The sequence below is a fragment of the Panulirus ornatus genome, chromosome 11 (genome assembly GCF_036320965.1).
Source record: "Panulirus ornatus isolate Po-2019 chromosome 11, ASM3632096v1, whole genome shotgun sequence".
NCBI classification, from domain to species: Eukaryota; Metazoa; Arthropoda; class Malacostraca; order Decapoda; family Palinuridae; genus Panulirus; species Panulirus ornatus.
In genome coordinates this window covers 6,882,783-6,909,149 of record NC_092234.1, presented here as the reverse complement: position 1 = coordinate 6,909,149, position 26,367 = coordinate 6,882,783, and the positions used below count along the sequence as shown (strand labels likewise).

At 36.1% G+C, this 26,367-nt stretch overlaps 1 protein-coding gene across 12 annotated transcripts in view; it reads right to left on the bottom strand.

The window, feature by feature from the left end:
- LOC139751258 (WD repeat-containing protein 47) overlaps positions 1–26,367 on the bottom strand; it is a 184,781-nt gene that overhangs the window by 121,436 nt on the left and 36,978 nt on the right. For 8 of the 12 annotated variants that reach the window (XM_071666536.1, XM_071666538.1, XM_071666533.1 and 5 more), the window contains 4 exons: positions 17,147–17,370; positions 15,462–15,593; positions 14,906–15,049; positions 13,020–14,230 (listed from right to left, as the gene is read on the bottom strand). In XM_071666536.1, the coding sequence (XP_071522637.1) occupies positions 13,020–14,230; positions 14,906–15,049; positions 15,462–15,593; positions 17,147–17,359 (1,700 nt within the window). In that variant the 5' untranslated portion in view covers positions 17,360–17,370. The other 4 variants (XM_071666531.1, XM_071666542.1, XM_071666543.1 and 1 more) reach the window with 2 other exon arrangements.

Below are 26,367 nucleotides of genomic sequence, written 5' to 3'. Positions count from 1 at the left end.
CGCGGGTTATAGATGGGGTTGTGCAGAGAAGGGTGGATGTGTTGGAAATGAGATGTTTGAGGACAATATGTGGTGTGAGGTGGTTTGATTGAGTAAGCAATGAAAGGGTAAGAGAGGCGTGTGGTAATAAAAAGAGTGTGGGTGAGAGCACAGAAGAGGGTGTATTGAAATGGTTTGGTCACATGGAGAGAATGAGTGAGGAAAGATTGACAGAGAGGACATATGTGTCAGAGGTGGAGGGAACGAGGAGAAGTGGGAGACCAAATCGGAGGTGGAAAAATGGAGTGAAAAAGATTCTGAGCGATCAGGGCCTGAACATGTAGGAGGGTGAAAGGCGTGTAAGGAATAGAGTAAATTGGAATGATGTGGTAAACCGGGGTCGACGTGCTGTCAACGGATTGAACCAGGGCATGAGAAGCATCTGGGGTAAACCATGGAAAGTTTTGTGGGGCCTAAATGTGGAAAGGGAGCTGTGGTTTCAATGCATTATACATGACAGCAAGAGACTGAGTGTGAACGAATGTGGCCTTAGTTGTCTTTTTCTAGCACTACCTTGCACACATGCGAGGGGAGGGGGTTTTCATTTCATGTGTGGCGGGTGCGGCGGGAATGAATAAGGGCAGACAGTATGAATTATGTACATGTGTATATATGTATATGTCTATGTGTGTATATATATGTATACATTGAGATGTATAGGTATGTATATGTGCATGTGTGGACATGTATGTATATACATGTGTATGTGGGTGGGTTGGGCCATTCTTTTGTCTGTTTCCTTGCGCTACCTCGCTAACGCGGGAGACAGCGAGTGTATAATAATATAAAAAGAAATATACATGACAACTAGAAAATGGATGTGACTGAATTATGCCGTTTCTTTGTCTACTCCTGGCACTACCTTGCTAAAGTGGGAAACAATGAACAAGTATAAAAAGGAAAAAGTATATGCACACATATGCACACGTGTGTGTGTAAATGTTTATACATGTATAAAGGTAAGGGGGGAAAAGGTGAATGTTTGAAATACTGAGGAATGATTTTGTTGAGCACATGTACCCAGTATGTTATATGGAAACACGATGACCAAGAGAGTGGTGACATGAACAGAGTGCCAGACTGGAGAAGACAATGTGGTTTCAGGAGTAGTAGAAGATGTGAGGATCAGGTGTTCACTTTGAAATATTAGCCTGAAAAATACTTAGAGAAACAGGAGAATTCATATGTGGCATTAATGGCTCTGCAAAAATGATGGAGGAGACAGAGATGCTTTGTGGAAGGTGTTACAAATATATGATGAAGGAGCAAAACTATCTGAAGCAGTAAGGAGTTTTTATCAAGAAAAGATGGTGTGTGTGCGAGTATGTAGAGAGTAGGGTGTATGGTCCAGGTGAAGGCAAGTCTGAGGCAGGGGTGAGTGATGTCACCATGGCTGTTTAATCTGTTTATGGATGGGTCAGTAAGTGTACTGAATGAGAGTTTTTGGAGAAGGATAGGTGTGCAGTTTCTCAGGGGCTGGGGACTTAGTAAGTAAGTCAGCTACTGTTTGCTGACATGTCAATGGTGGCACTTTCAAGTGAGAAATTGCAGAAATTGGTTTCTGAGTTTGGGAGTGTGTGTGAAAGGATACTGTTTAGAGTAAATTTGAATGAAAGCAAGGTTATTTGGTTTAACAAGGTAGAGAGGTAGGTTAGTTGAAGTGTGAGTCTGAATGGAGAAAAATTGAAGAAAAGGAATGTTTTGGCTATCTGGGAGTGGACATGGCAGCAAATGCAACCAAGGGAGCTGAAGTTAATTCACAGGATGGATGAGGTGGGGGGGAGATAAAGATCCTGGGTACATTGAAAAATGTGTGGGAAAATTGGTCAAAATCTGGGAGAGTAGTAAGAGAATGTCTAAAGGTATAATTGTCCTGGCAATGTTGAATGGAAACAAGGCATGGGCTGCAGATGAGAATGTATGGAAGAGATCGAGGGTGCTGAAATGAGATATATGTGGTTGGGCTATATATGAATCTGTGAGGCTGTAACCTGAAATTCCACTAACTGACAGGAACAAAATTATGATTATACACAAAGAGAGAAATGAAGCATGGCAAAGTTCTGAAGCCTGCTGAGTCCCTTACTTTAATAAGTACTTAAGACTGCTCTTAACCAACGAAACTTGAAGTCAATTTCCTCTTAAAAAATTTTGAAGCATTCCCTGAGACTTAACAAACAGCACAGCATTCCATGAAATCTATGATCAGGGCAAAACCATGAGAATTCTACTTTCCACATCCATGAGAAAAAAGATCTCAAACACTGTACTGAAAGGCTGCTGCACCACTGACATGTTAAAAGATGAAATAAACACATGTAACTAAAGAGCATGGTGATCTGCTATGTATAACAAAGCAAAATATCAAATGAAGACATTAAAGGTTAGTTCATTAAGACAGTGCCTTCTGACACAAGGACTTAACTTGATTCATGAATGATTGGTGAGCCCTTTATGACCAATAACTTATAGATAGTTTAACCACACTGCTTGACAGGCTGACTTCCCATTTCCAATGAATGGGTAACTATACTTCATCTTTCTTAGACTAAAGCATAGTTCTTGAGTTCAAAACACAGCTAAGACATGAAATATCCAAGATAATTCCTGAGTGAGAATTAAATACAACCAAAACAAACATACATAATAGCAACCCAAGTGTTATAGATAATTTTGAGTAACTTTCCAATAAAAGAGGAAAACTTTCACCATCACACTTCTGAAACACACCTGAAAGTAAAACAAAATATTCACCAAAACCATCTTCTCTCTTAATAAAAACAAGCAATTTGCCAGATCTCAGGTACATTTAAAGGACTGTTTAGTTACCCTGGTTAAGTTGAATCCTCACCCACAGACAAATTAAAACTACAAGTTTTGAAATATAAGATGCAAGAAATTCTTTCTGCTGGTTTCTCTTCGTGATACGATCAGTTTCTGTGACAACTTCCATATTGTAATGTTACATAGTGTCTTACTGATAACATACCTCGATCTTTTATGGCAATACTTCACTTTTCCCCTGCTAATCTGGGGGTGTCTGGATGTTAACATCCATCTTTTCCAGAGTACACAGCAGAAGCACATGGATACACTACACTTTCATCTCAGCCATGTAAACTTCTATATTTCTTAAAAAGAAAATATGAAAACTGATGTCAGGTTTCTATCTAAAAATAAGAGCACTGGTGTAGCGTGACCCCAAGCATATGGAGGAGATTCTACATGCATCATCCCACTGTAAGCGCAAGAAACTGATTATCAAATGCATAAATACTGATGTAGCATTTCTACAAAATAAAAAGTTTTGATAATACAATGTAATGCAGGAAGTGTGGTGTTTGGCTGCTGTGGCAGGGGAGGGTGTATTGGGAAGAGCTTCAGTTTAATAGGGAAGGGGAAAGGGAAACTTTCTATGAACCAGAACTGACAGAGTGCACTCTTTTATGTAAAAGTTTACCAAACTCTGCTCTTTTGATTTATACCATGAATCAATGGAATTTAATCATCCAAATCACTTTGTATAACAAAAAAAATTGTCTTTAAAAGGATATGCCAAGTCAGTCTCTACTGCACCTGATATCTTTTTTGTCCGTATATCTTAATAACATAATGCCATATTGCCCTTGCCATGCCAATAATATGTGACCACATCAGTGCAGCCATGAGCCAATTTTCATCAAAAATACATTCACAGTATGTCTGCAAGTTTTCCAACAGAAACTATTGTGCAAAAGCAGAACTGTCATGAGCTCTTTATTACTGAACTGGCTTCAACTTACTACCTGCTGAAACTGTCATTATCTGATGCCTTTATTCAGCCTTATCAAAAAGCAACACAGCGTGCACAGTGTCTTAGTGAACTCACCAGCTGTAGTAGCCCCTATGCATTTTTTTGCATCTGACACTTCTAGAGCATTAAAAAAAAAAATGGGGGAAATTGTACAATTAGAAATACAAATCTGGCAACTAATGTGAATATAAAGTTTATGTTCAAAGCCAGTTTATTTTTTCTGGCAACAGAAAGGCAAAGATGACCAAGGGAACTTTATTAAGTTACTTTAATCATCAAATGATCAATAACTTAAAACATTTTCCTGCCTCTTCAGGTGAAAGGTACATAATTAGTAACCAATACTTTAATTCAATTATTAAAGGATATCATTTTAAGATACTAAGTTACTTGAAGGGAGTCCAAAAATACGAGATTTTTACTAACAGTGAAGGAATAGAGGGAAGGGAATCTTTTCTACCACAGTGGAAACAGATGACCTTAGTTTGTAAAAGGAATGTTTAAACAGAAATCTTTCTGTGTATAAAGAAGGTTGAGTGGAGAATCTTCAACTATGTCAGAAAATTAAAGACTATGCAAAAAGACAATATCTAAAAATAAATTTTGAACTTATAAAAAGCTATTTATTTCTATAGGGGACACCAATGAGCAAATGAAATGAGACAGATGTACTCCGATTGGAATAATACTGTGCTTGTGCATAACCCAATATACAGTGGTTTACCCATCATCTGCATCAAAGGCACATCACCTTGCACAACTAAGTTTTTGCCCTTGTCCCTCAAATATCAAATCTTCCTAAATGGGTTCAACCAGAAAATAAAGCTCACAAGACATAGTGAAATATGAAATGGTGAAAACTATCTAACTACAGAAAAGAATTAATAGAGATAGGTTAAGGAAAAGTTGCTTCTCAGATTCACAAAAAAAAACTGTCTAGAAGGCACCCAATATTCATAGTAAAGGGGTTGTTGAATGAAAGAAGTCAAAGGAATTCATCTAAGCCAAAATGTTTGAACAACTTTTGATTTCTAACTCCTCTGTCAACCCCTGCAAGAATGTGGACGATTCAAAACAAAACCTTCCACATTAAAAGTCATAGTAAAAGCTTTCTAATGCATTTAGAACTTTACCAAAACTCAAAAACTAAATATTTCTAAAGTAATAAGCTATGGAGGCCTGTTTCACTGAATCTTTAACCCTTCAACTGCAGTTGTCACATATATTCAAATATTTCTTTCTTTTCTTTCTTTCAAACTATTCGCCATTTCCCGCATTAGCGAGGTAGCGTTAAGAACAGAGGACTGAGCCTTTGAGGGACTACCCTCACCTGGCCCAATTCTCTGTTCCTTCTTTTGGAAAATTAAAAAAAAAAAACGAGAGGGGAGGATTTCCAGCCCCCCGCTCCCTCCCCTTTTAGTCGCCTTCTACGACACGCAGGGAATACTTGGGAAGTATTCTTGCTCCCCTATCCCCAGGGATAATATATATATATATATATATATATATATATATATATATATATTTTTTTTTTTTTCTTTTTTTTTCAAACTATTCGCCATTTCCCGCGTTAGCGAGGTAGCGTTAAGAACAGAGGACTGGGCCATTGAGGGAATATCCTCACCTGGCCCCCTTCTCTGTTCCTTCTTTTGGAAAAAAAAAAAAAATATGTAAACATTTATTCCACCTAACTTCAAAGTTCAAATTTACCTCAAGGCTACCAAAAATATTTCCCTCTTCATTTTCATTTCGGAACATCCTCATGACCTTGAAAAAAGACATCACATATGCACTCATTCTGCCAGACATGTGCTATGCCAGATCTCACTTATCATTAAGTGATACAACCTTTAAAACTCCATGTGCTTGGTTGATTTTAGTGCTTTAAAAAAGTGAAGGAAGCTTGAAGGACATATAAAACATAATATGTGAGTACATTCTTTCTTTTCAAATACATATGTTTGCCACTGCCTAAGTTAGCAAGGTCATGCTAGAAACTGACAAAGAAATAGCCTAATTTGCTCACATCCACTCTCTAGCTGTCATGCATAATCCATCAAACCCAGAGTCCCTACCCACAACCAGGCCCAAAGACGTTTCTGTGGTTTCCCCCAGCCACTTCATAAGCCGTTGCTTGCTCAGTCCACTGATAGTGCATCATCCCCTGTACACCAAATTCATCCAAATTGAACTATCCCTTGCAAACCTCACACCATCCTACATGTTCAGGCTCCAAACCTTCAAACATCTTTCATTCTATCCTTCTACCTTGTCCTTGGTTCCCCCTTTTTTTGGTCCTCCACTTATGATAAGTAAACCATCTCTGTCATCCTCTTCTAACTCATCCTTTCCATACGTCCAAGCCATATCAGCACACCCACTTCATCTCTCCTATATGTACTCCTCTTACTACCACATCTCTCTCTTACACAAGTCATTTCTTTATTTGATGAATTCTCATCACACAGAACACTGTCCTCAAAAATATTATTTCCAATATATCCACCCTCTTCCTTAAATTTCAGTCCATGGTCCACCTCTTATTCATGCAACACCAACAGGACTACTAAAACACAAACCATACCTACAATGGCCTTAAAAAACTGACCTTTCTTTCCACATATTCCTTAATGTACCCAGGACCTCTGCCCCCTCAGCCATTCCATGGCTTACTTCAGCTCCCATGATTCCATTCACTGCCATATCTACTTTCAGGTATCTAAAACAGTTCATTTCCTTCAAGTTCTCTTCTTTCACACTGACAATTCAAGTAACCTGTCTCTTCACTGCTACACCTAATAACAATGTTCTTAATCAAATTTACTCTCAGCTATCTCCTCTCACTCACTCTCCCAAACTCAGACACCATCTGCACTTTCTCTCTCAAATCTGCCACCAGTGCCGAGTTATCAGCAAGTAATACATGAATCACATTCCAGGTCCCCATCCCTCATCACTCCATGCACAGAAAGATTAAAAAGCCACAGTAACATCCCACACTCCTGCTAAAGGCCCACCTTCTTGCACATATGGCTTACTCTCGATAAAAACTCCTCTGCTTCTAGTAGCTTTCCTCGCATACCATATATTTGAAACACCTTCCATGAAGCATCTCTATCAACCCTATCATATGCTTTCTATAGATCCATAAATGCCACATACAAATCCTTGTTTTTCTAAGTATTTCTAAAACATTTCTTTAAAGCAAAAAACCTGATCCACTCATCCTCTTCCACTTCTGGAACCACATTGTTTCTCCCTAGCCTGGTGCTCTGATCATGTCACCACCCTTTCAACCACCAGTCTTCCTTGTAACTTACCACATATATCTAAAAACTTATATATTTGTAGCTCAAACATTCACTTTTGTTCCCTTTAATATCTATAGTGGATGGCGATTTCTTGCCACAATTTCAAGGCTAAGTTCTTGAAAGGAGTAAGGGGCTTATGAATGCCAAATGCTTGCAATGAAAAAACATTCTGTTACCCTCCAGACACAAAAGGGAAAAATAAGATTTTCTATATCATGAATATCTCTTATTCTATAAGCAAGAAAATTATTATTATTATTATTATTTTGCTTTGTCGCTGTCTCCCGCGCCTGCGAGGTAGCGCAAGAAAAATTTTCCCTATAACCAAAATACACTGGGTCATTAAGCAAAGAAAGCAAACATAATTGGGAAGCTTTAGCATTAATACAGCTCCAGCTGAAGTATTTTTGCTGGACAACTGGGCTCAAAAATTCATTTCCTGCAAAAGTCTGAGCTGTGCACTTAGCAAGTGAGAAAACATTTATATATCAAATGTAAACTTCTTACTCATGTGGTAAAATAAGCTATGCTTACAGTTATCTAACCCAATTGCACTGTAAGCCTATTCCTAGTGCTTGGGATTTGCATTCTTTAATTAAAACTGGTAATAATTCAATAATAAATAGAACTGGGCAAAAGGTGTAGGAATTATAAATGCACAAGCTGCCATACAAGGTGTTATGAACTTGTTAAACACCATCTTCTACTAAGGAAGCCACATTGTAAGATATATATTAAGGCTTACCCATTATGTGGTGTGCTGGCACAGGAAAAAGAGATGTACATCCCTTCCTGAGGGGTATTTCGTTGTGTGGGGCTGGCTGCATGGCTTGATTACAAGTGCAGATACAGTTTTAAAAGATAAACAATAAAACTTTGGTATAAACGTATCTCCTCGAAATGCACTCTAGAAACTAATTGAAAGTTCTTTATGTTGTTCATCTCATTAACTTTGGAAGGGATTGTGCACCATTCGCCTATCAAGCCCCAACCTCATCCATCGGGAAATAAAGTTTGCCGGAATGAAATACAAAAATTACACAAATTACTTCCCAACAATAAGTTATGAAATAAGATTTCTATGTTACCAAAACTAGCCCAGGTTATATTACTTTTCTTGATTCAACTATACTTCACTCAGAAAACAAGATTCTCACTAAGATCTGCTTTGATTACTTTCATTCCTTTAATCTTTACACAAACATTCAATCCTAAGTTTATCATGTGATGCAAAAAAACTTGCATATCATTCTACCTACATTCAGTGAATGCTAAGGTATAAAGCCCTAACTTAACAAAAAATACAAAACAAAACAAAACAAAGTGCTGGACCAAATGAGATATTTATGTCACAGTAACTAAGTGACATACCAAAAAATAGTGTTAGTTGCATCCATAGACTGTAGCCTCACAATCAAGCTTAAAATGTTAGGAAATAAAATACACCCAAATACAACTCATGGGTAAAAACACAGTAAAACAAAAAGCAAAAAATACATTATAACAAAACAGAATGATATGAAAAGAAAAGTGTCCCCATAGTATTTAATGTGAATCCACACAAACAGAAAATTTCAACAGAAGGAAAATACATACCCACTGTTTCCTTTCAAACACAAAACAAGCCCAAAAATACAGAAATAAGAAGCAGAAAAGTCTAGCTATCAGTGTAGAAGCAAAGGAAAAACAGTCCTTATCAGTGTAAAAGCAGAGGAGAAAAGTTGTACACTTAGGACATGATATGGAAGACATCTCTGAATAAAAGTAAAGGTATGAGCTAAGGTTATTGGGCTGGCTTGTTAACAGTCCTGTATTCATGACCTGAGAACAACATGACAGTGGCTAACACTAAGTCACAAAAGATGATCCTACCTAAAAAGGCAAATGGTGAGTAAACCATAATATCTTACAGCAATCATGCTTATGTAAGCTCTGATTTTGGTACATTATACAAGTTAGCTAATTAATTAATGTAAACAAGACAACTGTTCATTTGCTCTATTACTCCATTACGATGGGTCAAGCAATTAGATATAAAAAAAATGCTGAAGTTTTATCCCTAAGGGAGCATGGCTATTTCAATTCTCTAGCTAACTTACAGAATCTTTTTACATAGTGTAATTATTAAGATAAGGATTATCCATGTAATTTTTTTCACAATTATCAGTTACTCTAAGACTTAATATTCTAAAAGGATAAAATAAAGGTAAAAAAACTGTCCCATTCTACCAAAAGAAGAATTAAAATGGAAACACATGGCAGTCTTTATACCATATCTCTATTGATGTGAACAAAGATACTTCAAGTGCTATATCAAATAAATCAAAAAGATTGAGAGGATTTGAACACCCAGCAAGAATGGATGGAAATTGTTCCAAACATTGTAACTGAAATAAAAAGTTATATCAAAAATCAAGATCAAAAAATAATCATAAAGACATTAGAGAGAGGTCACTCTAAGACAGCCACAAATGGCATAAAGGATAACTTAGTTCTTCAAATATTTGGAAGGACAGAAGTATATATAAGCAACATGAGAGAGATGTGTGGTGTGAAGATTTTGCTTAGTATGCCATATATATACTGTTAGGTGCTTCATCTTGGATTTCCACAAAGCAAGGTGCTATATGAAAATAAGGATCTTTGATCTGCTTCATGCCTTAAAAATGGTATTACAGCATACGCATTTTACCGAAATCAAAAAGCATAAGAGGCAGTATTTATATTTTTGTATTCATTAACAAATACTGGATGTAAAAATGGATGATGTTCTAAAAATCTAAGGAATCTGGATGCAAATGAATGAAAATAGTGAAAATGTTTAAAAAGGGGGTTCAGGGCAGCAAATTCATGAACTTGGTGCCTTAAAAACAGAGAAGACACCAAGTCTGTTATATATGGTTGGCAGAAACACTGGTAACTATTTGACAAGAGGAAAACGAATGCTGAATTAACCATATTCTTGATAAATAAGTTTTTTGGTAAACCTGTCACATACTTTACATCTGGCTCTTCACACAAACTCTCCATAAATCCAAAGAATCAATTTGAAAAATTTTAATAATTCTCATCCTTGAATCTAGTAAATTGTAACACATATATTTCCTAACACAAACATTTCCAAATTCCACTTCGAATTTTACAAATCATGTTACATAAAAGGTATACTTAAAAAAAATATAGATGTTTCTTTCATATTTCCACTCTTCATTCTGCTACACTTTCCGAGAATTTTTTACCTAGCTTCCTACTGTAAAATTTTTGGCAGGTCACTATCACCATTCCTAGTTATATTCTTATAAAAATCCTAAAGAGAATGAAGTAATGAAAAGAAATTTTATTCTTCTCATTCACTTTTGTCCTTTGAAGATAACAGCCTTATTTATTTGTTTGATGAATAACTACTGTACACCAATGATGGCTTACTTTTGGTAAATCAACATGCAGTCAGGATATGTCAGGATATTATCGTTTCAAATAATTTTTCACGATCAGTGTACAATTCACCGAAGATTTGTTCACTAATGGGAAATAAAGGTGATCCTGTTATAGCCAATACACAGAAATCACTTCTTAGATGTGACACTTTTTTCTGTATTTCAAGAAAGAAAGAAATTTAGTATCAAAGCAGCAACAATTCCCATGAATATAGTTACCTCCTCAAACAACTGTTACCACTCAACAATCGTGAGTAAAGTTGGACTACATTCACAAATCTGCAAACTCAGTGTCTATACAAACCAGTAGTTATATATCATCCTCTTGCATGGAAGCATATGCTGCTGATGAGAACATTTAAGCCAGGTCTTTTGTTCGATGTCTAAAATAAACAAACCAGAGACAGTGGGGAAAGTATAATGCACTCTGAAGGAATTTCATCAATAATGATGTAAACATTCTGTAAGAAACAATAGTTCTTTCATTTCTCTTTTCTGCACCCGATAAGGGTAATTACTGAAAAAACAACAATTCAGGATTTTAGTTCAAGTATGATTTGTGCAAAGCCCAAAAGTAAACTGTCTCTGCAAATTTAGTAAGTACATTTTCTACTTGGAGGTACAGAAGAAATAGAGAACATGGGAGATATTAGGGATGCATCCTTATTTTTTCATGTATCATTAGCTTTGCTATAGAGTATGTGGATTTGCTGTAGATGTACATGTATTGTTCCAGAAATACAACCCATGAATAGCACTGGTACTTCCCTAATTCTCTAACCAAGAAGTCATTGCTAAAGGAAAAAGTGGAAGCTGCACAAAAAGATTGAAATCCACTGTCTTCCAGTCCATGAGAGCACCTTTTTCAACAAGTAATATATCTGGATGTGGAAATATAAACAATTGGGACCCTAAAACATTTTATCCAGTCCTCAGTAATGAACTTGACTGGAACAATTAAGCTGTCACATTTATATATAACCTTCCCAAAATGTGAATACAAATAAATGACACTAAAAATCACAACTCTAACAAAAGAATCTGTTTGATGAAAGTCAGATCATAAAACCCTCAACAGTTTTGAAAGTCTTAAACAAGCTAGTGTAACTAAACTGTCTAAGCCAATCTTTAGTGTGCCAGCAGCTGAACTTCATCTTACGAAGCATGTTACTGCTCAAGGATGGGGATAACTACTGGTACTGCAAGGAAGTGAGTTAATAGACTTGTGGATAATAACTCAGTTTGGTTGCTGAGCATTTAGTAATCAGTCACTTTAAGGGAGTTTAATTTCTTATATCTTATGATCTGCAATGACTGACACTTTGATAAGCTGTAAGCATGCCTGTGTAGTGTGTTTTAAGATGGGTAACACATCAATTTCTATTCATCATTCAGATATTCCACACCATGATAAGAATTTAGTCATAAACAAACAAATCAGAGAGCATTGCCAACAATTTTACTGCAAATCCAGACAACTGTCTCTTAACCAAAAAAAGGGGCTTAACCATCTGCATACAAACTTGGCTTCCAAAAATTAATCAAGTAAATCTAAATAAAAATTACTTCAGAATCAATAAAACATTGTATACACCCCCCTCTCTTCAGAGCAAAATTGTCAAACAAATGAGGACTTTCCTGGGGAAAGTTCAGTTGCTTAAATGGTGTACAGTGTTCTCATCAAATGAATCATACAGAATGTACAATTTCAGTGATTACAAAACCTGACCCTGGACCTAGACTGGGGAAGCTGAGCATACTTCCAGTCGAAACTCATGTCCTGGCTTCATAATGGACCATACAATGCAAAAGTCCAAAATACAAGAGTACAGTGGACCCTACAACTAAACAAGAAATGCACAGCAATGGTTAAAGACTGACAGGCTTTACACCAACCAACCTACCAAGAGACAACAGTATCATCCTTACCACAAGCCCTCTATGCTAAGCAGGACCAGAGCACTTTGCTCATGCTGAACATAACCAAAGAGTGGGCAGGAGGGCAGTATGAATCTTATGCTCAGCTATATCTGTACTTATTCTATGTTCTTAGTGAACTGCAAGTGGTTATAAAGCAGGTGCTTCCCTAAAGAGTTTTAAACTAGAGAAGTATCCTAAGTGTGAATAAGACTGCGGACATATGAACTGGAACAATCCAAAGAGAATCTGAGCTAGGATATTACTATCTACTAATGAGCTCCGGCAATACGGTTGAGTTACCTTTATCAAACCTGTTCACCTACAATCACTGGTTGTACTCAAATGTTTTTACTTGTTCTGTATTGCATGGTCCCAAATGAAAACTGTACAAGAGATCTGAGCCAAAGAATCCTCAGTTCCTAGTCATGTTCAGGAAGAGAAAGTCTCACATAAATTCAACTAACTCTGCTCCTAAATCCTACCATCTACCCTAATGAAGAAATAAGACATATGCCTCACCTGTGCATGTTCATGTTAGCTTGATGCATAGCACCAATGTTCATCATCATCTGGTTGTTGTTCCCAAAGTGATCATACATTTGCTGCTGCTGCTGCTGCTGCTGGCCCATCATCTGTTGTCTTCGTTGATATATGCTAAACAGCTCCCCTGTCTCCCGATCATTATTGCTATTACAGTTACTGTCAAACTGGGGAGGTGGTGGGTGCTGTGGGTGCTGATTTTGTTGTGGATGTGACAGGGGAGACTTGCTATCAGGAACTGGAGGAAGGGGAACATTTTGTTTTGGGTGAGGGTGGTGCTGAGCAAGCTGTTGATGTTGGTATGGAGGGGGCATGTTTGGTGCTGCATGATTCGAAGGGGGAAGCTGAGGTGGTGTGGGAGAAGACTTTGGAGGTAAAGCTGGAGGAGACCCCGGCTTCTCTTCCCGAATTTCTTTTTCTATTTTGTCAGACAGGGCTGGTTTATTAAGAGAGTCTGTTGATTGTCGTTTGTCTGGGCTACGTGACCGAGCTCTTCTTGGTGGAGGTTTAGGTTGGCCAACTTTCTCAATTATGGTGGGAAGATCACCATAAGAACTACTAGTAAACACATTATCAGTATCAAATAGTCTATCAACCGAAGTGTTCATAGTCTTCTTTCCAGTGAGATGAAAGCTTGCAATACTCTTTGACATCATGTTGATATCACCAGTTGAGAGTGCCATTGAATTTCTATTAGAACCTAGACCAAATGGGAGTCCATCAAGATTAGGATTTAGTGACCGTGACATTATATCTGTAGCTCTAGGACGATTGTATGGCATGGCAGAGTGTGGAAACGTTCTAGGCTTAAAGGGAGTAACCAGAAGATGTTCTGTCCATGAAGCCTCAAGAGTAGGTTTTTCTAGACGTTCAACATCAACATTAAGAGTTTTCTGTTCAAACGGACAAGCAAATGTCTCTGGAGGAATACTCTGTAGCCACGAGAGCAACGAGAGATCAGAATCACTAAATGTTGTAGCAGCAAGAAGTGATGGAAATTTGAGCGAACCAGAACCACTGCCCTCACCTGTGGCTTGACTCTGGCAAAAATCAACACAAGACTCATATAAGAGGCCTTTGATGATTAACTGAACAAGACGATCATTTTTGGCCATACCAACACCCTCCAATGGCCCAGCAAGCCCTCCACGATGCTCTGCAGGCAAAAACTTCTCCACCAGAGGAAACACCTGACAGAAGGAAATAATTTCTTAAGCAACATCATACTCAAGGGAGGGATATACCTAGCCTGCATTAAATGAAGATACAAAAATCATTCATATGAACACGTAACTTTGCTCTTGAACTTAAAATTCTTAAGTTATCTTTAAAGATTAACAGCAACTTTCAAAATATTTAGCAAAAAACTTAAACGTCTTCATCATTGGTGAGCAAATTCAAAAGGCTAGCACAACAAAATAGGAGAAAGCATATCAGGACAGAAAAATTACAAATATTAAAGCAAGTTATGTAAAACTATATGTTTCTTAAAGAATTATATCCACACACACACACACACACACATACAAACACATATCTGCCCATCTTGGAAGACAGAAAAGTGGGGTTTGACTTGATCACAATCTCTAAGGTTTTAAAACAGACAGATGATCTAGACAGAGAAAGTTCTTCAAGAGCTATATGTCTAATAACAAATTTCTAAGAGTTACAGCACTGAAACTCATAAAGTCTTAAGGATTATTACAATACACCGTGCCATCAGAAATTAAGAGCATAAAAAAGGTAACTGAGAATGTAGCATACTTTTTCCTCTCTCGTGCTAAAACTATGGCCAGTTTAATAAATACTCATTTTCAAGACATACACAATCAAACCATTAACTCTCAGCTACCTCAACAACTCACCTGCGTCCAGCACTGTACCCGAGCACTGCTAGGGTTCCAGTCCCGTAAGTCTGCATGTTCATGAAGTCGAGGAAGTGTTAAATAGAGACAGAGCTGGGAGTAAGCATCTTTACTTGGGGCATATTTCTCCAACTCATTCAAAACCTGTTTAAAGGATACAAAATGAAAACATTCACCGATAGAGAACTAAATTCTAACAGTAAAAATAAAGCAGCAGAAACCCCTGAAAAAGGGGTCCTTGGGGTTACATAATAACAATAATAACCATTCATCACAAATATCTGACACAGAATCAAACTAGTTTCTGCCATGCTTTGATACAACCTTAGAAATCATTCATTCCTCTTAATATCACTTACGCTTTCAATAAAAAGTATTTAAACAGTTTTCCAACATAATGCAAAAGTGTCTTCCATCTGATCTGCACTTTAATCTTGAAAGGTCTTCAAAATTATCTAAGACATATGAATGAACATAATTCTTCAATAAACCACAAAGTGGTTGGTACAGTAGCTTTAGAAGGTTTGAAACATATTAGTTTACTGTATTAACATACCTTGACTAGTTCATCAACAGCACCTTCCTTGCTTGGATTGGCTGGTGCTTCTGCTTTGATGCACAACAGTTCATAGTACTTATACTTTAATACAATGAAGTGAAATTTCTTTGTGTCGAATGCATCTATCGCCTGAAAAGGTAAGTCTATATATAGTTTATGCTCACTATATCAATATATATCTATCCTTCAATTTCAACATGCTTAAAAGGCACAATAATCTGAATAAACTGCACAAAAGCAAAAGACCACGTCCCAGACGAAATCGAATTTAAAAATGTACACATTTACTGTAAACCAAAACACTGTTCTTTACAAATATGATGACTTTTCTTTATATCAAGAAATTCTTTTATATATTTTATATCTCTGTACATTAATTTACTACAACTAGTTTCTTTTGCAACAATACAGACACTTAAATTTTCTACTTACAGAGAGGAAAGTTAATTTTTTCTTCTTGCTTTTCCTGTCTTAGCAAGGTAGCCTTAAGAACAAATTAGGCAAAATCCACAAGTGGTTCTTTTATCAATTCATACTTTTCAAATGTAAATACAAGAGGGGAGGATTTCCAGCCCCTCTTCCTGCCCTTCTTAATCATTTTTCATGAAATGCAGAATACAAATATGTAGTATTTACATATTTACATAGGTGGAATTTACACAAAAACCAGACATAAATTATGAATGAATAAGCAATTGTAAAACAAACCAGGAAAGGTAAAGCATATGACAATGCTACTAAGGTCATCTTCCCCTTAACCTTAAAGATGTGCAAAGGAAGTCAATATACTCCCTCACCCCACCCATAAGATAAGACAGAATCAGAACAATAATGTGCAACACTGAATTACCTGAAGAGCTGTACTCATCTAACTTTTCAGAAATGAAGTGTAAATATTAGCAAACAATAGAATAGTATCAGTTATGAAAAAAACAATATCGAAGTACAAAATCAGCAACATATATAAGTTATCAATATCAATAACTGAAGTATAATAAAAATAATACAGTAATACAGAGTGCTATAGGAGTTTCATAAAGATAGAAGGAACTCCTTAGGCATGAAGTAAGTTAGTATATTAATTTGGTAATCATGCCTCACTTTTACCTGTGATATCTGGGTAATGGGTCTTGACAGAACGTGACTAACATCAACCATATATATCTATGCCTCAGAAATCATGAAAAATATGTGTACAGTATGTGAAAATACATATTTGCAGCAGTCACCGGGTCACCACATGTATCTCCGCATCTTGCCCTGCCCATCACCACCACAGCCAAAATACTTTTCCAGCTTGCCCTCACAAACTGATAGTATGTATTGCTTTTCACTTACATATTCTGTGTTTTCCACATATCAAAAATATTGGATATGATAGTATTTTGCCTTCATCAATTGGATCTATAGCCAATATAAGCACAAGGTAACTCTGACAAATCGTACCTGAATGAGCATGGGATGGGTTAAGGATTTCTTTACCAAACAAAAGATGACAAAATGTGAGTGAGAAAAAAAATACGTGGTTACACATTATAATGTGATATGGCTTAAAGAATTCATGTACTTTACAATACTTGAAGTTAACAAAATGACAAAAATAATAATAATAAAGACATCAATTACATATAGTTAAACAAACATCCAAAAATTACAAGTATATGATATAATGTGTGTCTTACCTCCAGAGGCTGTACAAATTCAAGGACATCATCCCACTGGCCATCAAGAATGAGCTGTCGTAGAAAGAGAGCATCATCAGAGTGATTGCCATTGATGATGCCTGTCTCCCGCTCTACATTCAATTGTGAGATGTGCAAGTACCGGTTATGGAGGAACTCTAGTGTAAGTCGCACAACATCCTCCTCACGTAACGTGAGGTGAGCACTAGGCATTTTGGTGATGCCTGCAAAGAACAATAGGGCAAACATTAAGGTACGTAGGGGAAATTCCAGGTATTCTAATAAAGCCTATATAGCAGAACAAAGCAAAAATTGTAAAATAAAAAGAAATAATCTGTCCACCTATTATCCTTACTAAAACTGAAAGCATATGGGAAATTATAATAAACATGTGAATAAAATCAAACCTAATGGGTATTAATAAACTATGTAAATAAATAAACATTCATGAAATATCAGTGTATATAATCCTAACAAAACTAAACTGAAACTGAGACTATATACTTCCTCAACACACCTCAACACAAACATTTGTGAAAGAGGCAATAATGCACAGTTTCACATTTACCACTTAAGAAGTATCCACTTATCATATTAAGTTCATCTGACACTCAAACTCTATTTTAACTGCCAATTCAACTCACAGTAGTGTACGATGCAACTATGTACAATCAACAGCTTGACAGTTTCTACTAACATAAAATTAAACTTTAACCGTTAAACTGCACAACTGACCCTGTCTACAAAAAATAAAAAACAATCCTTAGAGAATATAAGCAGACTGTCCATAAAAAATAGTAGTTTCCTACCTAATGGGCAAAAGGTTTTAAATGGATCTTGACCAGGGAGGTGGCAAACAGCAGCTAGTATACAAGCAAAGCTCAGACATTTCCAAAAAGCATAGCCTACTCCAATTAAAAATGAACAAATATATTCATAAATCTATATATATATATATATATATATATATATATATATATATATATATATATATATATATATAATTCATTATACTTGATCGCCATTTCCCATGTCAGCGAGGTAGCACCAGGAAACAGACAAAGAATGGCCTATCCTCGCTAACGCGGGAATTGGCGGATAGATGAAAGAAAGAAAAGATATATATATATATATATATATATATATATATATATATATACCCATACATGCACTTATACATACATATCAACATATACATACATATACACAGACATATACATACATACACATGTACATATTCATACTTGCTTACCCCATCCATTCCCGGTGCTACATCCCACAGGAAACAGCATCGCCACCCCCACAGTGAGGTAGCACCATGAAAACAGACAAAAAAGGCCACATTCGTTCACACTCTGTCTCTAGCTGTCATGTGCAATGCACATACTAGAAGAGGTCACAACTGAGCACATGACTAAATTCCTTTCCTAATAAAGGAATAAATTCCTAAGTGCATTGTCATGTAATGATCACACCATTAGGGGAGATACAAGTAAGAAATATAACAGTGTCGATATAACGAAGAGACATAGCAAGGATACCATTTGGTAAACAAATGGCATCCTAGCTACATCTCTTCAGTTTACGATCACAGCAATATCAGTAAGAATATTGATGAAATCTGAAACAATTAATTCACTGCACCAGACCAGCAAAGTTATCTCTAAAATAAGTTTCCCCCTTCCTCTAAAAGCTTATAGAAAATGGAGTGGACTCAGAAAACACAAAAAAACAAGGTATATAATGTATAACAGAGAAAAACAGAAATCTAATTAACCAAGGTCTATTGAAAACCCAACTTCCTTTAAAGACTGAAATTTACCTTGAATTCTAATAATTTTGTAGATATCAGAGTTACTGGCATGTGCTTCCTCCACAAGGTAACAAAAATAAATATGTTTATATTGAAAACTAACTTTTTGATGTGTTTTCAACAGACAATTCAAAAGAAATCTGGTTATCATACACTTTCCTTGTGTCACCCTATTTCCCACTTATAATAAGTTAACAGCACCATGTAGAAATAAGAGCTGTGGAAAAAAAACGAACATTTTCTTCAGGGAGAAAGAAAATAATGAGAGTCAGTTTACATTATTAGACTGTCGAAAGATAGCCAAACACTTTGGCTACATTATTGTCTAAGATCTATAAATCAAAGTCTAGCACCAGCAACCTTTCATTTTCCTACATTTCATACTTTCTCTATACTTTGTTATAAATGAATTCTGAAATGTTTTCAGTTTGTTACGTTTAACACAATTTTGCATCCAAACTTTAATATGTATTATATTTGAATATTTTTTTCCATTACAAATGAATGTTTTTCTTTTGCCTATGCATTATTTCACTTATTATCCTGTCATATGTGTACCAGGGAAAATGTGGTGTACATGTAAGTGAAACACTTCTACAAATAAACACCCATGTAACTTCCCCTAGCAGCCAACATTTATCCAATCTTTGTTATTTTTCAGCATGCAATTCCTATAACCTCATGTTTAAATCTAGTTGTAGAAGTAAAGGTCAAGATCTGCACTGCTATTACATACAAATACTTTTTGGAAGTAATGGTTAAAATCAGCTCTACATTGTTAATAGCTTTAAATACTAAGTGATGTTGTTTGGTACTGGTAGTGTGGTAGTATAATAAGTAGAATAAGAGTGGCAGGTCATGATTTGGGGCATTATGTCTTAATCTGTAATAACAAATAACAAGTAACAAAAATCTACAGAACCTAGCTGAGATTTAAAGAATCATACTAACATCAATGTAATCATCTATTTGAATAGTATGACAAGAGTTCTATATCTTGAACTTTCTTTATCAGATGGGATTTTGTCATCAGGCTTGGCTAATATGTATCATAAAAGGCTGAAAAAAAGTTAGTAATAAGAATCAAGAAAATTACATGCTGGGGAGTGTGGTGTGTGAAAATAAAAAAATTGGTTGGTGCAATGAATACCATCAACTCACATGTATGTGAAAAAGACAGAAAAGACAGCAACCTGGACCAGGGAAAGGAATTTGAGAGCCAAAGTAGTGCTGGTGCACTGAACTGCCATCACTAAACATCCTGATACCCAGATGGTAGCACTTCCATGGTCGGTGGTTGCCTGCCATTCAACATCCAATGCTAATGAATATAAAGGATTGTTTTTCAATCTTATACTGCTGTGAATCTGTGCACTATAATTGTTGAAATGCATTCAAATGTAAACAACCAGGTCTTGCACACATTATTACCACCATATTCATCAGGGAAAGAGCAGACAATATTGGTATATTTTGATTACAATAATGAAAAATAGAGTAAACCATGGATGCTAGGGGATGTTAGTGATTCTTACTGGTATTCATGATTTCTAAAAGTGTTTCATCTACAAAATTAATCCCAAAATTTCCAGGGTTCAAAACCCTTTCCATAATCAACGTCATCAGATAATCACCCAGTCCCTCCACAGTCACTTGTCACTTTAAAGTCCACTACTCATGGACTGTGAATCCAGATGGCAAAGGAATGTTCCCCTCTGTAATATGAGTCACATGTGTAAACCTGAGGTAAGGAAGTCGGTCACTTCCTAAAGTCATCCCTCATTGACTGTGTCCTTGTATTACCTTAAGGTCATTCTCCCTTAAAACTCTCATATAAGCTAAACTAAGACCATTTTTTTTGCACACTGCTCAAATAATTCAGCCCAATACTTCAAAGTGAGCGACTGATTCAAACCATCTCGGCATCTATCATCAATACACACACCTTTATCATTAGCTCATCAAACACCTGTCAGCTGTGTGGAGGCTGTGCAGCCGGGGATGTGATCTTGGTAGCACCTATCTCTCTTGCTACAGAGCTCCTCCAAGGACAAACCATGTGTTCACAAAATGGTGCTTACCTTCATTTATGCAGCCGCTGTGGTAAATAAATATCAGCCTCAAAATCTTTCAAGCACGACCGAAAACCACTTGCACACTGGCCACTCCTAGTTGGAGCCCATCTCTCTTACTCCACCCTCGCCTTTAGTAACTGATTCTAAGCACGGTCTAAAATTTTCCAGCGTGCACATTCAATAACTCGTGTTGTACACATACCTGCACTAATTACATTGGTCTTTTAAAAGAATAATTCACACATCTCGAATGACGTTCAGTGTCAAGGATCCCAGACAAGATCCCACGTGAGAAGGTGCCAACTCTCGTATAATTTATTGTTTATTTTCACAAATTCGGGCAATGCATAACAAGATACATTCCTCTTATATTATCTATATGTATATGATTAGAGACTAAATAAATCTAATGATATTACAGTTGTGAAGAGATCATTCAATAAATGTATTATAATAGTAATCATTTGACAGAGCAACTCAATAAGGTATACATCCAAAACACAGAAATTCATAGTTTTCATTGGTCAAGACTCACCATGACGTCACCTATCCACCAATGGGATAAACCCATTGGTCATTGCCCTTATATATACAACTATAAATACTGTATAATTGTAGGTATACATGTTTCAGAGCAATACTAAATATTTGATAATCTTGAGATTCAAAAAGTAGCTGAACATGAAATCCTAATCCAAATGTTTGTTTTCTGCGGTTGGCATCTTTCAGATTTTATCGATTCTTTGAAACAAAATTGAAATCATAAGTCCATAAGAAGTACTTTTGTAAATTAAAACTTTTAAGAAAGTGAATGCTTTCAAGAAAATGATATCTAATCTAATAAGTTTTCCGTAAAAATATATTGAATACAATCGCAAAAGTTCTCAGTTCATATTTTCGGCAGCTGTAGTTTCGAGGCTTCGTATGAGCCTTTGAGCACTGCACAGAAAGTGAAATGTGTACTGTAGGGTTGTATTTAAATAAGGAACAGAATTTGCCCACCTTTTCCATTGTAAGCCTTGCAAGACAGACAGTATACGTACAAATTTGTTTTGGTTTGGACTGTATTTGCTATGGATATTTATGAATGATACGAGATCTCTGTTTAGTACTATGATCTACACAGGACTGAACATTTTCATACACAAAATTTGATTCCACACTACGAATAAGATTTCGGGTAGGGAACACAAAGTGAAAACGCATCTTAAAGCGATTTGTTAACACCATAATTCAGTGGACAAACAAGAAAACCATCAAACGTCCAAAAGCAATTTCGTCTTTGCGTGTCAAAGAAAAAAGAACTAAGGGGACAGACATGACTAATACTTAAAGAAAACTTTTTTATCTTAGATACCTGACTGTCGTTTCCCGCGTAATCTAGGTAGCGCCTAGAATAGACGAAGAAATCGCTTCACTCGCTCACGTAAAGTCTCCTGCAGTCATGAGTAATGCATCGAAACTACAGCCCCTTTATTAAACCTGACCTCTTCTGGTTACATTTAGTTGCAGATGAAAGAGATAATGTCTTACTCCTCTCCCATTGATGGTAATATATTTCCACTAAGCACATCAACATTGCAATACTAATGACGGCTTCTAAAAAGATACATGATGGTAGAAAATAAAGAATCCTCACAATCTAATAAGCTTATGAATATTCTATAGGAACTGCAGAATAGTTGATATAGTCGAATCTACCTAATATACAATCAGACTAAGATAATGGGCATTTTTTTTGTCTATTCATGTCATTGCCCCATATTTCCTATGGGAAAACTCTATCAAAGGTCAGTTCATTGCTACTAAAATAGCGACTGCAACACACCTACAGTAGCATCAATATATATACTGTATTATATGAGCCTAAAAACAAGAGTTCATTTACATATGAGAAAACTACACGATACAAAATATCATTTTCATAGTAAAGCAAAATACCCTGTCCCAGTGTATTTACTCTGTTGCTATGGGCCTCTAAAAATCTACTTAACTTTATCCAAGAAGCTTCATAGTTAAAGAAGCCGACGATTCATACGATTCAAAACAGTTTCGACTCTTGGTCGGTTCACCTCCATCTCATTTGCTAGTCGAGTCGGCAGGCTACAAGCGGGACGAAAGCGAAAATGGCCGGGCTGGTTGGAAAACTTTACTACAATGTATTCAGGCGGACCTCTTCATTTGTGTTAGCAACCGTGTTTGGGGCCTTCATGTTCGAGCGTGGCTTCGACATGGTAACTGAAGGAATATACGATACCATCAACCAAGGAGTAAGTACGAGAGTGAGGAGGGCATCAGCTGATCTGCTCGGTGATGATGATGCAATGGCTAGCTCAGATCTTTTCAATTTTAGCTCGTTATGGACTTTATTACTGAGTTGTAAGGATGTATAAAGTAGTTTCAGTGGAATGGGGTTGTCTCTAATTAGAAGTAAGGACTACTATGAGCCGAATTTATTGAGCTTAATTCACTGACCTGATTTATGAAAGTTAAGATTTTCATCATATGTTGTTTTGGAACCTGGTCCTTGGATTTGATTCTTGCAATGGTCCCCTAAATTGGAATACCAGTTAAATGCTCTAATTTCGGGGTACTTTTATGTCAAGGTGGGTTAGATTGGACTTCGTTATCCCCCCTTCCCCTACCCCATTTTTTTTTTACTAATAATTTTCATCTGCTTGAAGTCAGTTCACTGTATGGGGACCACAACTTTAAATGAGTTAGCTATTTGAGTCCCTTTCTGCACGATTTTGCAAAGGATATATTTTAGTATTGAACACGATATATATATAGTAACAAGCCGTCATGAACCATTTAGGGTGTATACTTGTTTTCAGAGCAAATGTTTAGGTTGTATTCTGCATGAACTATACGTCTCATTTTTTCAATATTAAAGCATTTGAATGATTATAGTAAAGTGTCAGTGAATATTTGTCCAGTCACTGAAACCTACCTATTTAATTTGCTTGATGCACAGGTTCATTGCTAATGTGGTCAGTGGATGATTTTATGGTTCCCATCCTCATTTGAATCCCCAGGTAATGTTTGATTATCCTGTTTTTTCCATAGATGTTGCTTGTGATCTGGTATAGCAGGAAGAAATATCAATTTTTATTCACATATATTAGGTTTTTATCATGCAAGCTCCCATTCTGTCCCTCCCCAAAATGACATTTCGGGTTTTAAAACATTACATTAGTGTTATTGCCTATCATGTTAATGAGAAAGTTATGTGTTCATTTATTCATATAAAATTAAGTTCTGGAAAGAAATAATGTACTTTGGATTTTTTTTTCTTCGAGGTAAATTGCTAGAAATCAGATGGACTATACTTCATAAGGGATAAGCTTTTTATATAATTGGAGCAGTTTGAATTCAGAATGCTGCAGTATTCAGACCATGGACATAAATACTTATGGTGTATATCCTATGTTTTTGTTCCTTTAAGACAAACTTTTTGCATGAAGCTGTGAATGCTTGCATTAAAGACGACTCAATGAAGTCTCCTTAGTTTAGCCCCAATGTGTGGAAGTGGAAGAAATTGCTACAGTATCGGAAAATTCCATACATGTTGTTAAGATTTTGAATGAGACAAATGTGATAGTGGGGAGGGCTATGATGATCAGGGAAACTTTGGAGTTAACTTAAAACTAGATGAAACTTGTTGACATCGGTAGAACGTATGTCAACTTGACCTAACTTCCTTTGGCAGCCAAAAAATATATCATCATTAATGTAGCCTGCTGCATAATTTTATTTGTAATGTCTGCATGTGGTTAGGATGAGGGGCATAACCACCACCTGCTCAGTGAAGTATATGGTATATTATGACTGTAATAGTAGAGATTAAGATAAATGTCAGCTGCTATGCAAAGTTATGTGAGATTTCATTGTTTCTTTTGATTTGTACAAGCATCGTATATACTTATATCTTAATTAAGCCCCACATTTTCCTAGAACAGCCACTCAGTTCTTTCCATTCTCACATACTTGATCATAGGATAAAGAAATTAAAATTGCCCTAGATCATACTTCACAGATCAAGATCACTTATAAGTGTAAAGAATGTGGTGTTAAAGAACCACTTTCATCCACTACCATAGAGAAACATGCATTTCCATAAACTAGCACTTCAGTTATGGTCGGCTAGGTTATCTTTAGGTAATTTGAAGATTGATATAAATTTAAGGTCATCTTTAGATCGTTTAAGGAAAATTTATATGAATTTAGGTTCAATCTTAAGTGATGTGGTGTTATGATACTACTCTATCGGTAGTAATCATATGTGTAATGAATAATTTGCATGCAATTCATTTGTTGCTTAACCTTGTGTAGGCACACACATCACAGGTATGTCCATGAATTTTTCAAGGCTCAAGGAAATTTCATTTTTGGAGTTTGATGGATATTTATAATATTTTAAAATCTTTTTTAAACCTGTTTTTTCACAGAATTTTTACAATAAAATTTCTACCAACAGAAATTGTGGAAACACATAAAACACCGCTACGGACAGACATCTGAAGAAGAGGAAGATGAAGAATAAGTTATCCTTTGGTGATTATCCGTTGCATCAACTTCATTCAACCACCCTATTATTGCAGAATGAAATTCTCTTTGGAGATTTAAGGAGTTCTTTGGATCATGCCAGTAAAATTGAAGTAGTAGTAGGAAACCACACTTGCATGGATACCTGGCTTCCAATATTATTCCTTAAAGTATGGTATACAGAATTTCATTTATTGTTGAATTAATAACAAGTACAGTATGCTACTAAGAATACAGTGTTACTTGTAATCATCAGTTCATTTCTGTAAATTCAGCTTTCATTATTTGTAAATTCATGAAAATGAAGACGAAAGTGTACCAATCCATGTTTTATTTTCCCTCTCAATTATTTTATTGTATCACTTGGTAGTATGCTAAATTTTTGTGTTAAGGTATTACACTAATATTTGTTGGTGCTATTGAGAGTACATGGAATAAATGATGTAATCTGGAACAATATGGTTATCTGCTTGGAAGTGCAGTGCTTTACCTGATGCTGTTAAAGAATCAACCTTTTATTAACCACACACACTTATACCACCATTGTCACAAATATTGCTTCAATTGCAAACTGAGAAGAGTTGAAACTTCTCAAAGACCTTTTCTGTTAACCTCATTACACTGTTTTACCTTCTCTTAGCCTGTAAATGCTGTATCTTTTCTTCTCTAGAACTAATGAAACAAAAAAAAAGGTTAATGGGCAGTACTTATTGGGAAGGAGTACAAATAGAGAGGTGTACAACAGAAAGTGACAGAAGGTTATGAGGAAGGTGCAGGGGTTAAAA